The sequence below is a fragment of the Pleurodeles waltl genome, chromosome 7 (assembly GCF_031143425.1).
Source record: "Pleurodeles waltl isolate 20211129_DDA chromosome 7, aPleWal1.hap1.20221129, whole genome shotgun sequence".
NCBI classification, from domain to species: domain Eukaryota; kingdom Metazoa; phylum Chordata; class Amphibia; order Caudata; family Salamandridae; genus Pleurodeles; species Pleurodeles waltl.
Window position 1 is genome coordinate 907365365 of NC_090446.1, and position 15092 is coordinate 907380456.

Sequence of the window (15092 nt, forward strand, 5' to 3'; positions counted from 1 at the left end):
CGCTGAAATTGAAAACAAAAAAACAGAGCGTGATCGCACTATATAAACCCCAGCACGATCGTGCTGCGGGGAAAATTAACAGATAAAGTAGTCCCGAAACAGGCTCAAAACATCGAGCCTCGTATGTTTCTAGTAGTTTACCGGTAATGTGTAGGCGGGCTAAACACCGGAGAAGGCATGACGTATGCATGCCTTTCACAAATGAAAGCAAGCAGATTTTAAAGAGCAAGCCCAAGAACCAATGAAAGAGATTGACATGACCTGGGCGTGGTTTGAAGCCCAAAGAGAGATTACTTTATGGACGGAGCGCTTTGCACTCGCTTATAAAAAGGAAAAGAAAGATTGAAAAAGGACACAACAACGAAAAAAAAAAAAATAACGAAAAAAAGTCTAATAAAACAAAAACACGGGTGGCGGAAGGAGGAAGAGGGAGCAAGCGAACATCATGAAACATGAACGCATTAAAATACACAACAGGATGATAAAACACGACGAAGAAACAGTTGAAAGAACGAAAGAGATGAACTAAACAGAAATCAATGATCAGATAAATGGTGAAGAAGCATGAATAAAAGAAGAATGTGGGATGAAGGCCAGCATACTGAGCGAGAGAGGAAGAGAATATGAATATAAAGGTGATGGGGGGAAGAGAGAGAGAGAGAGAACAAGAGAGAGGGGGGAGAGAGAGATGAAGGAAAGACGGTTGTAGCCTCTGTACAGCACATTTTGGCCAAAACACACATTATCCACTTTTGAAAGGAAAGGGGCCCTGAAAATGGAACTGTGAAGTCCTTTTGGGCCACTTTCTGCTCTTAAAGGCAAGAAGTGGAGTTGAAGCCGGTGACAATTCAAATTGTCTAAAATGTGCCAAGTTTGCCACCCTGTCTATGTATGCGAGTATCACAGCCTCACAATAAAACTGTCCGAACTAGTCGAAACATTAGTTTCCGAAAAAACAAAGAAGGAAAAAACCCACCGTTTTGGTTTAGCTATATCCACGCAGTAATGGCTGTTCTGGACTTTGAAATACCCATGAGGCTATTTGTACTCAATGGTGCTAGAATGATATGAGAGGCAACCAGGGCTGGACTGGGAACCCAAAGCAGCCATGGCAAATGTTGTCAGACCAGCCCCCATAGGTGCATGCTGAGTGAACCAGACCACTACAATGAGGCTCAGGGGGCTCTCCACCACCCCCTCCAAAGGAAGTTTAGGAAAAAATGGCAAAAGCTGTGCATTCTCCGGCACATTTTTTATTATATATTCAATTGTATTGGTTTTTAAAGAATAGTATACGATGACCTTACAGTGCACCAGGATTTGGCAATCTTTATTGAGGTTCTACAATGATTCCCTCGCCATCACTCTCTTACAGTGTCTCTCGTATCTCAATAGGCCCTCTCTCATATGTATCTCATTTGTTTTATAGCGCCTCTCTTACTAGTAGAGTGCTGGAGCACTTTACATACCACGCAAACACAGATACAATGAATCATACATGTGTAAACCAGTGTATGGAAAATGTTGATATAGGTGACTACAAGGTGTAGGATTCCCAAGTCATCCATACTGCTAGATATTTTTTAAGAGTGCTTGGTCTGAGGAAGCATAAACTCAGGATTCAGAACGTAACAGAGTGATTAGGGTTGACATTATTAATAACAATTTATTTCTACCCAAAAAAACATTTTGAGCAAAATTAGGATAATCAAAGACAGGGAAAAAAACATAATTTTCTAACCTGTCCCATGCAGTTTGCACGCAGCTCTTTGATGGCAGTTCATAGCTCACTGTACTAGATTATGATTGTAACTTATGAACTGCACAGTAACAAAAGTAGTATCCCAATGAGCTATGCACACAAAATACTGTGCTGTGATCTGCGTAGTACATATTGTTTGCAGCAGGCATATTAACCATCTGTGCTACCTTAGATGAGTCAAAACTGGCACTAGACAAAACCCTACAGTCTCTCTAGGTACATAAATCACTAGAGTTATCTTGACACTTTTATTGTTGCCTGAAAACCGTTGGATACACAAGGACCTCTGCAGTGCTTTTAAAACTGTTGTCCGGCTAAGAAACCAGCCTCCAGTAACAAAAGTGGCCCCACCTTTCCAGCTGCCCGGGTAAACTTCCGATGCCCGGTACGGCCAGTTCGGCCTTGGAAGTAATGCTTCTCCAGCAATGTAGTAATATACATTATTGAGAATTTTTCAGAGGTTTGGATGGAAAGAAGCAGATCCTTCATCGCCCACTCCTCCTCCCCAGTTACCAATTTAAAGGTCTTTTTCTTGGCTCCATCGTTCATTCTTTTAATTCTATTCACTCTCTTCACATTTTGCAAAATACATTTTGATATATTAAATAGATGAATCTGATTCTCAGAATCGGAGATGTACAGCTCTTATCTAGCACAAACCTCGCGATTATAAATGTACCCACACGATTCTCCACTGTCAATTTCCAAATTACTTTTTCTCGAGTTCTTAAAATTTTGGTGTTCGAAGCAGAGGAAAAGCCAGCTCGGCAAATGTGAATATCGCCCCACTTCAGTGTAAAAGTTAGATCCTAAACAGTGGCCTAAATTGAAATGCCGGTGTCACATGTGATTTTTTTTTTTTATAGATAAGAAGTACCGTTTGTGTTTTTTTCAGTTTTCGGTTTTCTTTCTGTCGCCTTTACTCTTTAAGCTTATTTGTGTGCTTGAATGAATGTTTTGTGTTCACCTAGAGATGCACATCAAAGTTCCATCCTTCCTGAGAATCAAGTACATTTAGCACTCTCAGTTTTCTTCAGGGCATCTTTTAGAGATATTACTGTATTTCTGCAGGGGATGTCGAAGGATTATTTTAAAATAAACTCCTAAACTTTCAAGCAAATAAAGAAAACAAAGTAAATTACTCCGTCAACAAACCAAGCTTTTCTGTTTGGCAGAAATATGACTATTTTGAATCTGCACTTTTACTGGTAGTAAATTGTATCACAACCTTTCACACTGTGTAAAGATGCAAATCATCAGAACTTCCTTGTGAGAAAACTACCTGCAGAAAGAATCTCAAAATGGTAGCATTGATTACTATGGTGCCTGACTGTGTGCAACCCTAGCAAACTATCCAAAAGCAGAGGTACAATGCTCTTTAGTTATAGGCTGGGTGCCTCTAAAGGCCTACCTAGAATAAACCAGATCTTCCATAGTTTACATTAATAGAGCCTCTGAGAACCAAAAAATCAACCTTGAAAACCATTGTACTGTGACTTTTTAGAGAAATTGCTATTTTTTATATTAGATCCTTGGGTGCCAAGCCAGCTGACCAATCACATCCCTCCCACCCAAGGCCACCGCTTTATTCTAGGTGCCCACTGACCTCATTGCAGGGCAATACATTAACATGGAAGGCATTTATCAACTTATAAGTGAGAGTGGCACAATATTCATTCCAGCACTCTGAACAACAGAGAGGCACAACACAGACTAGAGCACAAATGACACCAAGATCAAATACATACCATTGTCTCTCTTTAAAACAAACTTATTATTTGTGTTTTTCAATTACAATGAAATCAAGTTAAAACTTCATGCAAGGGAGTGGGTGGAGTTGTGATTCCACTGAGAGTGCAATTCCATTACGATCATCGAACACTAGCCATTGTTAGGCATCCAATATCAGTCATTGTACTTTGCGCTGGAACGGCAACCAAAACTTGTTGGTGTATGTTGCCATTAGGAGACACGACGAGTGTGGTAGCTGACCAAATAACAAGCAGTCTCTGTTGGCTTTTTTGTGGCTCTCCTTTTGCTGAGAGTCTAATGGTCCTTTGATGATGCACAGAATCTAAATTAATCAGTCGTGGACCAAAAGAGGAATCCATGTAATGTCCCATGGTTGATAGTTTGAAGTTGATCTTCAAAGTTATAAATTGGTCTTCGATTATTGACATTGATCCTTCTGAGAAAACACTAGATATCAGGCCAAACAAAATCAGCCTCTCATCAATATATTTTACTTTGCTTAGAACAGTTAATGTCCACTCAGGAAACAAATTAGTTTGTTCATCCGAAAATATAGCCAACAGCCAGATCTTCCCAACCGCTCCAAACTTTTCTTTGACTGGCAACTATTGAATTAGGAAAAGTTAGAGCTAAGTCAAACAGTTTCTTCCAACCATATCTGACATTTCTTTAGGGGGAATCTTTAGAAACAAGTGACATCGGCCAATCAAAAAAAGAACATGGTGGGGGTCTTCAGTAACTCCCTAATAATGTACTTGAATTAGCTCCCAATTTAAAACATGGCAAATTGATGGCTACATTGCCCTTCTACAGTAATGCTTTCTATGTGTATGGGGGTATGCACATGCTAACCTGCAGAGGTATGCCTGTGTGCCTGAGTGCTTGAGCATGTGTGTGGTTGTGATTATTCGAATAAAAACAACGGTTTCCAAGGATACTGCTCCTTTTGCCAAATGGGTCCCAACCAGAGTGCCGTATACCTACAGTACAATAATATCACTGTTATTTAGCCTTTACTTCATAAGTGAAGTACATCAATCGAATCTCAAAACTATCCCAGCTAAAGAGATTCATTTTATGTTTTGAATTATCAGAAACTCTCGAAGCTCACATCAGACTCCAACAATATAGCAGGGTATCAAAATATGCAAAGAATATGATCTATTTTAAAACCCAGAAATAAGCATTGCAGCTGTAAGGAAAAATAAGGCTTCACTGAAAACCATAAATGGTTGACCTTCATATTCCAATATACAATTTTGCTCCTACTTCCAATGATACATAACGATCAACCGTATTTAAAAGAACACTCTCAAGAACCACACCTCCCTAAAACCACAGGAAATGTAAACAATCATAAGAGACGCCTAGTCATTACATAAAGTACCAATTTCAGGAAGTAATATTAATCAATCGACAGACACACCAATTCATATATTTTTTAAATAAACATGCATACAAATAAATAAGTTAATAATAGTGTTGGTTATCTTGACACAATCAAGTTTCTTCAAAAATGTTATTACTAAAGCTCGCATAGTCACTCCTTTCTGAAAGTTTTCTTATTTTGTTCATTTTCATGTGAATTTCCTGTATGGCAACCCCCTTTATTGTCCTTTGGCATCAAATATTTATTTTGAGCAGTGTTCACAGACTGGCCTGGTATCAAAGACTTAATCTAAGAGCTGCTGGGGATGACATTTCACATTTTAGGTAGCATGCGGACAGGGTGACAGTTAAGAAATCTGAGGAACCCCGTATTCATGTGACCTTACTAATCAGTTTCTGGTATGCCTAAAAAAAACTCAAATTGAGATTAAAGTACTTTAAAGTTCAAATATGGCTATTTTTTTTAAAGTGTGTTAATGGTTTTCACAACGTGTTGCAATTTTTATCCAATTTCACAGTAATTAAATCCAAGCAGGACATTTGTGAAAAATGTGAGAAATATGGCATTTCTGATATGCTTGCTGGTTGTCTAGTAAATTTAAATTAATTTATTAATTTATCACCGTTCTCAAAACAATCTGGCCACCTACGAAAAGTGTTGTTTATTGCCAAAGTATTATATGTGGAAATGCTGCAAAAGTGTGCCATACTGATATCGTCAACTAAAGGTTACCACTAGAGATCAAGAGTGATTCATCATGCCAGTGCAAAATCAAACAGTTCTTCAAACAAGAAATATTGCCAAAATGCAGGCAAAATAACTTCACATTTTCACCAAATGATTAACCCGACTAGTGTCATTTACAGTGCGACTTTCAAAAGCATTATGTCAACCAAATCATTTTTCTAAACTAAAACAGAACTAATTTTTCCTACACAAACCCACATATAAACAATCACATTGTGATTTGCATATAAAAGATAAATACAATAGGGCCTGCCCAATGGCTCAATTGAAGAGGACTACCCCTGCAATTTCTTCCTGTCTACCACTCAAAGCTGTAGGGTGCTGCAGGGTTAGCAGTGTCTAAATCAAAAGAGTAGAATTACTGAGAAGTGCCGCTCTCCACAAATAAATCTCCCTCAATGCCTCACCTGTAGGAGAACTTTATTACATTAATGAGATATTTGCTCCAGCCCTCAAAAGTAGGTGGATAGCATATAGCTGAAGGTCAGCTAGATTATTACAGAAATGGCCTGAAAGTGTATACCACATCGCTAGCAGGAGACAACCGTTTCAGTAGACGGCTGTAAGAGGGTGTCATACATCTCAAAGATAACTCTCAACAGGTCTCTACTGAAAGAGGGGACAACATGGCTCCTTGGAATGGAGGGACTCGGGGTTTTCTGAGGATTTCTATGCATCTTCAGAGCAGTCAGTATACAGATACATAGGTTACAAAGGTACTGTAAGTCAAGCTCCTGGATGTAATTTAAGTGACAAAGAATAAAGCTTTGTGCCAGAAAGATTCTGAGCACAGTCTTACAAACACACATTCTACCATAAATATGGTTGCGGACGGTACTTTATAATCTCCTGCTCCAGCCTTTACATCTCTCTGTCAGATGGCACCATGAAAATAGATTAGCGGAAAACAAGCTTTTCATCTTACCAACCAATGCCAAAACTCAAGTCTGAAAAAATAAGAAATGAACCAATTTGTAGCAAAATAACCAAAAATCTCAGCTCTCACCTGCCAGTGATGTCATTTTGTAAACTTGCAAAACTGCTGCATGGACCACATTTCCAAAAACGAGAAGTGGAAAATTGCCTTAACAGGGTATGTGCCACTAAAAAGGCCTCTCACTTTTTCCTATAAAAACAATGTGCTCTTAAATGTCTAGTGTTATTTAAAGTCAATGTTTAACATTGCTTTCAGAAGCACGGGAATCAAAAATATATCTCACATTTGTGAATCAAAATTCTCAAATATTCTACTATCACACGAACTTAGACTAAACTTGGCAAACGTTGGATTTTTACAATTTATTCTGCCTACAAGAAACTTTTTCTGGAAGCAGCAAAAAAGGAGATCTTCTCAGATTTGCTATCAATCTTAAAAAATATACACAAAAAAAACAAGAAAAGTGTGGTGGGTATAACCTCCTTCCTGCCTCGGAGGCTAGAAGTGTTGCTTTGTGGCTTCTTAATAGACTATTAAAATTTTTGAGTGTGGATCATTCCATTCCATTGAAGAGTGGCACTAACTTTTAAACTAAAGATCAGCCTGTGCTTTCCTTTTTTTTTGAGGAAGTAGCAGAACTGTGGAAAGGAAACATGTTTATAAAAACCCAGAGGAAAGATAAACTATGCCCACAGACAACACCTTACTCCTATGCTGAGATCACACTAAACATTTAGGAAATATTACCTTGTGACGTTTGTGTGGAGGGCTTTATCTTCCTTTCGTTTTGATTTATTCAAAACATACAATACTTTGGCCTACTAGTTGTGTGATTGAGTTGCACTGGATTTTTAATTTACTTTGAACGTCTACGTGATTTATTTTGTTCTTGTTCTGAATAGCCAATTGGACCACTTTGATGAGTATTCCTGATGAGCCAATAGCCAGCACCTGTTTTGGATTTTTTTGCCTATTTTCTTTTATGCCTTTCTCATAAAGAAAATATACTACATACAACAATAGTGGATATAGAAAAAACCTATGTAGTTTACAGGAGTATTATGTTTAAATAAACACAAAAGAATGATACCCTCACTGTGATAGCCACAGAGAGGTGGAGGGAGAGACTTATGTGGTGCTCTAGTTTTACTAAATTCAGCTTAGTTGAAACAATCAACCTATCATTGGAAATTTGGAGAAAGGGCAACCTAAAGAGAAAATAGGGAATATCATTAAATTAATTAGGGGAGGAAGACAACTTTACAGGTTTATACTTTAGCACGCTCTGTATTGTTCTGTCATAATTCACACGAGAACAACCGAATGAGATACTGAAGAAGTGTCATAAACCAATTGATTACAACAGTGGAGAAACACAGCCTGAGAGCCAGATGCTAATTTCACATTTCAGTGCATGGCAATACAAATACTCATGCTGGGGCATTATCCAGTTAGCAAATTACATGTGGATAGCAAGTAGTTGAGGCAGCAAACTAAGGCAGCCCGAATGTCCACTATTCACAACAGATATTTTGCTATGTCCTAAGAAATGCAAACATATACATTTACATTCAGAATTGCCCCATATATTCTTTTAATCCTTTACTCTGCGTATCCCTCCTCTCTAGACCTTGCTGCTCTTGAACACCTGTGGCGAGGTCAAGGAAGAAGGATGGCAAAGCAGTGGAGGATGTGATATGTCCAGCACCAAAATAAATACAATCTACGCATTAAACTGTACAGCAATACCAATGTACAAGCGCCTGCATCCTTCCTTTGGCAGAGGTCATTTTTTGGCTAGAAAGGAAGTGGCGCTGACATAAGCAAAGATGGTTTGGGAGATCAGGGCAGTTGCCAGTCTGGGATACGTTGGGAAAACTTTTCCAGCTGAGACAGGTGGTCTTTAGGCGTCCGACAGCTAGACTTGATCCCTCTGTGCCTTCAGAAAACCACACAGCTAACAAACCTAATCCCGTTGAGGTGCCTGTTTCCAATACAAAGCGACCGAGACACCGTGAATGGCATTCCAAGCCATCGCAGACCTTGCATCTGGGAAATACAACCTGAAAACTGGTGAGGAATGGAAGAAGATTCGCAAAACTGATCTGGGGTGGATTATTCTTTTGAGTAGAGAGGAACTCTTGGTGGAGTGGAAGTCCGGGTGAGAGTGGAAGAAAAGGTAGATTGGGAAAGGGGAAATGGCGAACATGGAGATGGGCTTCCACAAGGTGCCAGTTAGAAGCCGCCATCCGTGTCCAGTGGGCGAGATCTTTCCAATGACAGTTGATGGCCCCCTCTCCTGTGCAGTCCACGCAAAGCTGTAGTCAATTCTGGTTGAAGTCACCGGATGCCACAGCTCAGCTGCAAGAAAAAGGGCAGGGTTATAAATGCTGGAGCATTCGGAACTGTAATTTACATGATAATGATTACAAATGTGAAAGTTGTAAATGTACAAGGAGTTTCGAGTGGCTTGCTGGTGCTACAAAGGCCAGAAAAGCTGTTCGTTTTGAACAATGAAAAAGATATGGGTCAAAGCTGTCACATTTCTTAAGGACATTTCTGAGATAGTAGGTTGTTCCCAGTCCTGCCAGATGATGACCAGATAGATCAAAATAGTGTGCCAGTAATACCTTGAAAGTCACCTCAAGTGACTGCTGCCATTCTAAATGTAACCCTTTAGTAAGTACAAACCCCAGGGGATGAGGCTGTTTTAGGATTAGCCCATACCTGCCAGCAGACCCAGGCCACTGCATATCACTTCACGACATGCCCATACATTTCTGCAAACCCTGTGGACTTTTGTGATTTTCGGATAGGGCAGTACCTATCCAGAGACCCAATATCACGTGTGGGCCCTCTTGATCATATGGTGTGCTGGAGCCTGGCAGGCTCAGGCCTGCAGGTTCACAGACAATGTGGGATATTGGTTCAGACCCATGTAGGTACCTAGAGAACCCAGGTTAATGTGTGGGTTTGGTGTAGACCCATGAACAACCACCATCCCCATGTCACCTATTTGACATTAGCACTGACCAATAACTAACTATATACCCCTGTGTATTTGGACCCATATGTACCTAAAGACTTGGGTCACCTGAGTGATATCTCTATAAGACCAATGTGTGTGACATTAGTATAGACCCATCTGTATCTATTGACCTCATGAAACCTGCGTGGCCTTGTTATAGTCTCACACCTCCAAATGAACTCCGTTGACTAAGAGAAAAAACAGCTGAAAAATGCAACGACAAAGAAACTTTACAGCACAAAAAAAGCTCTTATTAATTTTGAAGGAAGTCGCCTGCAAAAAAAGCATTTTGTGGGGAAAGAAGAGGAAAAAAATACCCAACAGTGAAGTTGCTAAGAGTCCACAAGTTTTACAACTTTACGAAGTTCTGGATTTTCCACTATCCCACAGTCTGAATTTAGGTTCTACATAACTTCTGTCTCTTCATAGTAAAGTTAAAAAAAAACTTTTTAACAGACCGAATTAAAAAAAATCCGAAGCTTTGTATAAAAGACAAACAACAGAAATAACCCTCAGTGACAGAATTCAAAATGCTGACAACCAATCATTCACTACATGGAGGGGACCCTGGAAGCCTACGGTCTAAGGTAATGAAACATCAAGCTGCTAAAAATAAAAGTGCTTCCAGAATGTCCCACAGGGCCCTAAAATGAAGGAGTGATCTGTCCTAGGTAGATGTCTGGTTTAGCTGGATCCTGATATTGAACAAGTGACTGCTGTACATGTAAGAAAACAATTTCTTTTTCTTTAGGAAAAAAATGAAAACTTGCTGCTACTAACTACAGTTGAGAGCGAATGTCAAATTTCGTGACCCACGCCTTCTTGAAGTTGAGGAAAATTAAAAAAGTTGCAAATGTGTTACTACCAATAAGGCAATGAATTGCGCAAAAAAAAAAAACACAGAGATAACGACTATTTCCCACAGTATATGACCTTGCTTAGGAAAGGATAGTCATTCTTAGTGGCTTGTTTGTCACTGCAGCGCCCTGAATTTAGGAGACTTCAAAATAACTGTTAGCAGATGGATGATGACTGGGAAGGGTCACTAATTCAGCTGCCAGGTGTACCCTCCAGTAAAGCCTTGTCCATTGCGCTCATCAGGACACTTCTCTAGCCAGTACTACTGCCCAGTCTCAAAGATTACCCAGGGCATGGTCAATTCAGTACGGGATTTCTGCCACCTGCCACTGGTGCATGCTGGGAGTTGAAGTACTCTTTTCCAAAGAATTTAGTATCATGGATGTTGACTCACAGAAATGCCAGGGAATGGAAGTGATATTAGACTATTAACACATCTTATGGGAGCTGAGGGTTGACTCTTTAGTGCCATAACAATCTCTTACTTGGTACTGATGCACTAAGCAAAAGTTGTGAAAACTACAGACATCTATAACGGTCTTTAAATCTCTGCTTCCCTTAAGCTCTTGCTCGTCACTCATAACCCATGACACCAGAGGTAGCAAGGGCAATGCCAGAGATATCAACGAGCAAGGCAGGGGTAGCTGCTGCTGCCTCTGACTACGCCTACGTGATGTCCATTGATAGAATGAGTACACATTATGGTGAGAACAGAAATATATAAAAGCACAAAAATAGTCTGAGCTTATTAGGAAGCCACAGTGCCATGGGTGTAATCATCTCTTTGTACATTGGCTCTTCCTACAGAATTTCCCACTCATCACCAGTCATTCCCCACCACACTTGGATTATAGTAATACTTCCTGCATTAACTTTGATGGATGGTGCAATTCCAATGTCGTCATCAGCGGGGCACTGTATCTGACTTAAGGTCAAAAGTGGGTTCTCACCCTTTCACGATGAAGACATATGAACCAGCTGAACAACTATAGAGAGGGAAAGCGGCTCCTAAACTGAACTTGGGGCTTACGGATAGACAAAAAAAGGTGCATGCACAAAGAGTCCACAGTGAGAAATGCAGACCAAGACTTTGAAATTCTGGATTGGGTGAAGTAAGGCAAGTTGAGATGGGACAAATGCATTTAAATCTATACGAAGCACCCAAGCAATCCAAGAGCAACCATCATCCAGTGAAAGCATGCTCTTAGCAATCGAGTGCATGCAGTGTGAGAAAATCAAGATGGGATAGAGACACTCAGACGTGGGTAGCACAAAAACACCTTCTTGCTGAGAAAGGGAAGCCAGGGCAAGACGTGGCATCTGAGTGATGGCATAGGAATCAAAGTCCCAAATGATTGATGAATGTCCTGGTGCAGGCACAGGGGAACAATCATTCAGTGAAAGCCAAGATAAAGCTGAAAAGCCAGGAGGTTGTGTTGTCAAATGTAACTATGGAGTGGTCAACCATGTTGGATCTAGAGATTAAACAGCATCAGATTCTATGTATCTTGAGAGTAACCCCTCCCGTATTTGGCATACGGCACAAGGCTGAGTGACCTAACGGGGAGTCATGGGAAGCTCCTTACTGCTGCAGGACGGATGGGCCGCCCGACCTGTGGAAGTGAACGATTTGCCATTTGCCATCCCGGCGGTGCCAGATGCGGGTCTCCTCAGACTGTGCTGTGCGTGGTACTCCCCCGGCATCGATGTACTGAGTGATGCGGATGTAGGCGATACAGGCTGACTCGTCTCCCATCAGATGAATATGGGGATTCAGGATGGTGGTATGGACTGGCTTGCTGTTACGGGACCACACTGTGAATACAGAAGGATAGAGTGAGTAGAAGGATATGAGAGAAAGCAGCCATCTTGCTTCTAATACTGCATATTGCCTCAGCCTCTATTTGGTGATTGTGCAACAGAAAGTGACTCAGTTGAGAGAAGTGAATGGGAGATTCATATTTGAGCCCTAGCCATGGACACCAGAAGATCATAAACGCCTTTACGTGCACACTTCGGAAATATGCACACTGAAAGACTCTAACTACCTCACTGGCTGGATGTCTCGCCTCTTTCTCACTCAGTCACAGTAAATGAATAACAGACACACACACACATACGGAGGCATTCATTGACATACACACACAAACATACAGGACATAAACACACAAACATACAGGAATATCATTCTCACTTAATTATCTTGAGCTATTCGTCCTCTGACAATGACTGAGAGTCCCTTAATCATTCAATCATTCCTTCAGGTACATTCACGCAGCCATTAAATAAATATTTTCGCTTGGATGACCCCTCATTCACACTAATGCTAGCAATCATATATACTTTTTTAAAGTTTAAAACTAGTCTAACCCACCACTTTTGTTAATTATTTATTTGTAAGTTGATTTATATAGCATAAATCATACCTATGAGGTGTTACAGTGTTTTCAACAGAGAAGAGTAGTGTTATTACACATAAAGCCAACATGTGATTATACAATGCCATGCAAGCAGATGAAATATAAAAACATTTAAAGAAGCATGATATATACATTTACACCTTTCACATGTTACATCATAAGAAATGTGTTAAGTCTACATGCTTGGGAACACAAGCAAAATGTTTCAAGGATGTAAAGCCACTTTCGGAAGAGACATTTAGGATCTCTTTCGAACATTTCATGTGGGTTTATGTGGAGCTAAGCTGGAGCAGAGTTTTAGATCATGGAATGACTCACTGAGGCAGATTTTGTTAGAATTCTTGTTATTTGTCCTTCAAGAAGATGTATGTCAGAGCTTTGTGGTGAATGAAGACATTCTGAGATTATCAATTTTTATGTCAGTTGGATGCCACAAACTACCGTGTATAATATGATCGAGTATGAGAGCAACTATTGTTGGAAAGGGTGATCATCAATTTGTGATGAGAACCAGAGTGAGACAGTTGGTGAAGTTTTTGATTTCAGATACCAGCCATGCTAAACAACTAAAAATAAATGTACATTACATGCCTGGAATGTTCTCCTAGTGTGGCGGGAGTTATTAATTTGTTTTTCATTTGAGCACACCAGGCTTTCCCTGGTGATCCTATACAGGAAGAAAGTACATCTTAATGTCCAACCTAAATAGGGTTAATGGACTGAAGTGTTTTGACTGACGGGCCAACTGCAGTCTGGCTGTCGGTCAAAGTTTTCCACCAATTTAATTCTCTACTTCGAAAATGACTGTTTGCCGGTCTCTAAATACAGTGGGCAAACCAGGAGTTTGGAGAACAGGGTGTTCGTCCATGTTTGTGATAGAGTACCCTTTCTGTCACACTCTAAATAAAGCCATTAGGTTTTTGACCACACTGCAGCAAAAATCTTAGTGCAATCAATGACAGAGCTGGAAAGACATGCAATAATGTTTGTCACTGAAAGTCTGAGGAAGCAGTAAGATATATTTCAAGAAGTAGGTTTTCAGGTACAACCAATTGTAGATCATCAAATTAACTGTTTTACAACATAAATTATTTTAGCATTGTCACCACACACCCTTCATTGGTAACAGCTTAGTCATCGGGCAGACATTGCTCAGATCTCCAGCATCTACAGCTGAGTTTATCTAAAGACAAGTCACTTCACCTATTTCTAAACAATCCGGGTGATACCCCTGCCTCAGTGATGTGTTGATAAGATTCGTCCAAAAAAGGGTGACGGAAGAGCTGTAGTCTTTTACCAAAATGGCAGGGATCATGTCTAAGAAATGAATGAGGGTTTCAAGACTGACCATAGTGTTGATAACTTTGCTTTGTGTGATATCTGAAAACTAATATCAGTGCATTTTCAGATCAGTGACTTAAGATATTAGTCATGAATCTGGAAAGAGAGTGAGATTTCAATATCTTTTATTTTCTCTTCAAAAGTAGAGTCAAAACACCTTCTAGTTGCAATGGGATAGTGCGACAATATGTATCAACAAATGTGGATGAGGCAAATAGTAGTCTTTTACATTTCCTTTGTCTGGCTTTAGGCAACCAGAACTGACTTAAACAAATTTGTTTTGACAGGGGGCATTCAGGACGGTGAATCGGAATGAAAATGTCACTTACCCAGTGTACATCTGTTCGTGGCATTAGTCGCTGCAGATTCACATGTTTGGCACAGTCCGCTGCCTGGTGTTGGGCTCGGAGTATTACAAGTTGTTTTTCTTCGAATAAGTCTTTTTGGTCACGGGACCGAAGGACTCCTCCCTCTTTGGCTCCATTGCGCATGGGCGTCGACTCCATCTTAGATTGTTTTCCCCGCAGAGGGTGAGGATGGAGTTGTTTGGTATAAATAGTGCCCATGCAATGGAGTGAATATGTATGTATGATAAGAGTTTCTAATAATTATTTACAAATGTTCAGATGTTTAAGGTTTATGATCTACTTCTAAACGGCTACAGGCTTCCCGGGGAGGTGGGAGGGTACATGTGAATCTGCAGCGACTAATGCCACGAACAGATGTACACTGGGTAAGTGACATTTTCAGTTCGATGCATATGTTGCTGCAGATACACATGTTTGGCATAGACTATAAAGCAGTTACCTCCCCTAAAAGCGGTGGTTTAGCCTGTAGGAGTTGAAGTAGTTTGGAAT

The 15092-nt window shown here is 40.2% G+C and overlaps 1 protein-coding gene across 4 annotated transcripts in view; it reads right to left on the reverse strand.

The window, feature by feature from the left end:
* Nucleotides 1-3512: 3512 nt before the first annotated feature.
* The window catches only part of CAMK2A (calcium/calmodulin dependent protein kinase II alpha), a 448541-nt gene continuing 436961 nt past the window's right edge, over nucleotides 3513-15092 (reverse strand). For 2 of the 4 annotated variants that reach the window (XM_069199537.1, XM_069199539.1), the window contains 2 exons: nucleotides 12088-12289; nucleotides 3513-8949 (listed from right to left, as the gene is read on the reverse strand). In XM_069199537.1, coding sequence (XP_069055638.1) covers nucleotides 8946-8949; nucleotides 12088-12289 — 206 coding nt within the window. In that variant the 3' untranslated portion in view covers nucleotides 3513-8945. Of the gene's footprint in view, nucleotides 8950-12060; nucleotides 12290-15092 lie in introns of all 4 variants that reach the window. The other 2 variants (XM_069199538.1, XM_069199536.1) reach the window with 1 other exon arrangement.